This window comes from Penaeus japonicus, unplaced genomic scaffold (assembly GCF_977035675.1).
Source record: "Penaeus japonicus unplaced genomic scaffold, GWHDUDI00000001_assembly GWHDUDI00000026, whole genome shotgun sequence".
In the NCBI taxonomy this organism is placed as follows: Eukaryota; Metazoa; Arthropoda; class Malacostraca; order Decapoda; family Penaeidae; genus Penaeus; species Penaeus japonicus.
The window spans coordinates 17,998,223-18,000,109 of NW_028234428.1; the positions used below are offsets into that span (position 1 = coordinate 17,998,223).

Sequence of the window (1,887 nt, forward strand, 5' to 3'; positions counted from 1 at the left end):
CAATATATTGTAGTCATTACTATCTCTGGAATCCGTTATCATCATCACACACTCTATGATAATCGCCCTTTCGATTACTTCTATTGCCGTTCCTTTGTTGTTCTCTGCTATCCGCGCACGCCTTGTCGTAATCGATATGGGATTACCTTCTCTCATGAATAAATCTTATCTGTATATCTAGTGTTACCATCAGTGACAACTTTAAGATTTTTGTGTAACCTGATAATTCTAGTAGATTTGTCTATTTTTTCATTCTGTTATCATTAATTCTGGTATCATTCATTATTATATTTATTATAATTAATCTTTTAATCATTACTAAATTTCATTTCGTTTTCATTATCATTTTATCTGATCATAATGCTATTACCATTATTAATTGACCATCATCACCATCATCTGTTCCATTAACATTCGTGGATATTATCAGCATCTCCCATCGATGCATTACGGCGTCACGTCGTCAATATTGGCTCGACTGTTTTTTGCGAAAAAGAAAAAAGGATTTTAGAAGGAAACTCCCGGACAATGCAAACTTCCGTCATATATATTTGCCTGCAATTACTTATAAAGGTATTAGTGCAACATCAGCAAACTCGCTCCCCTTAAGCAAATGAAACCGCGCAGAGTAACAGCCTCGTTCGCTGAAGTGTCCAAAAACCTCAGTGCCAGTCATCTCTCTACGATCCTGATAGTGGAACATCCTCGCGTGCACTCGTTAAATTCAGGACCATCTTTTCAGGATCCACTGTGCGACTGAATCTACCGAGACTAGGTAGGAGCCTTCCGTCGCAGTCGACGTCTGCCTCCTCCAACACCTGCAAGTATCATCATCATTATCATCATCATTATTATTATCATTTTTATTACTATTACCATTGTTATCATTATAATATTGATAATAATAATTGTTATTGTCATTATTGTTGTTGTTATTGTTACTATAATTATTGTCATTATTATCATTATCATTATTATTTTATTATCATTATCATTATCCACATCATCATCATCATCATCATCATCATCATCATCATCATCATCATCATCATCATCATCATCATCATCATTATCATTATCATTATCATTATCATTATCATTATCATTATCATTATCATCACCATTACCATATTTTTATTATTATTGTTATGATTATGATTATGATTGTGATTGTGATTGTGATAAGAAATACATTGTATCTGAAATTATGCCCTCTATAATCTATATCCTTATAATTATCATTATCATTTCTTTATTCATCTTATCTTTTTATTTCCATTATCTCTTATCATTATCATTATCATCACCATTACCATATTTTTATTATTATTGTTATGATTATGATTGTGATTGTGATTGTGATTGTGATTGTGATTGTGACCTTACGCCCCTCCCACTGGAATCTATATTATATTGTATAATTATTTAATTATCATTATCATTATCATTAATCAGTTATCATTATTCATCATTATCATTATCATTATCATTATCATTATCATTATCCATTATCATTATCATTTATCATCTATCATTATCAAATTATCTATTATCATCATTATCATTATCTTTATCATTATCATTCAATCATTATCATTATGATTCAATCATTATCATTATCATTATCATTATCATTATCATTATAATGATAATGATAATGATAATGATAATGATAATGATAATGATAATGATAATGATAATGATAATGATAATGATAATGATAATTATTTTATCATATTTTTTATCATTATCATTATCATTATCATTATCATTGTCATTATCATTATCATTATCATTATCATTATCATCATCATCATCATCATCATCATCATCATCATTATCATCATCATCATCATCGTCATCGTCATTGTCATTGTCATCGTCATC

General features: G+C 29.1%; 1 protein-coding gene across 2 annotated transcripts in view; it reads right to left on the reverse strand.

The window, feature by feature from the left end:
- Window positions 1-526: 526 nt before the first annotated feature.
- Window positions 527-1,887, reverse strand: part of LOC122249243 (Calcium and integrin binding family member 2) — a 28,379-nt gene continuing 27,018 nt past the window's right edge. For both annotated transcript variants that reach the window (XM_043009939.2, XM_043009941.2), the window contains exon 6: window positions 527-818. In XM_043009939.2, coding sequence (XP_042865873.2) covers window positions 681-818 — 138 coding nt within the window. In that variant the 3' untranslated portion in view covers window positions 527-680. The remainder of the gene's footprint in view (window positions 819-1,887) is intronic.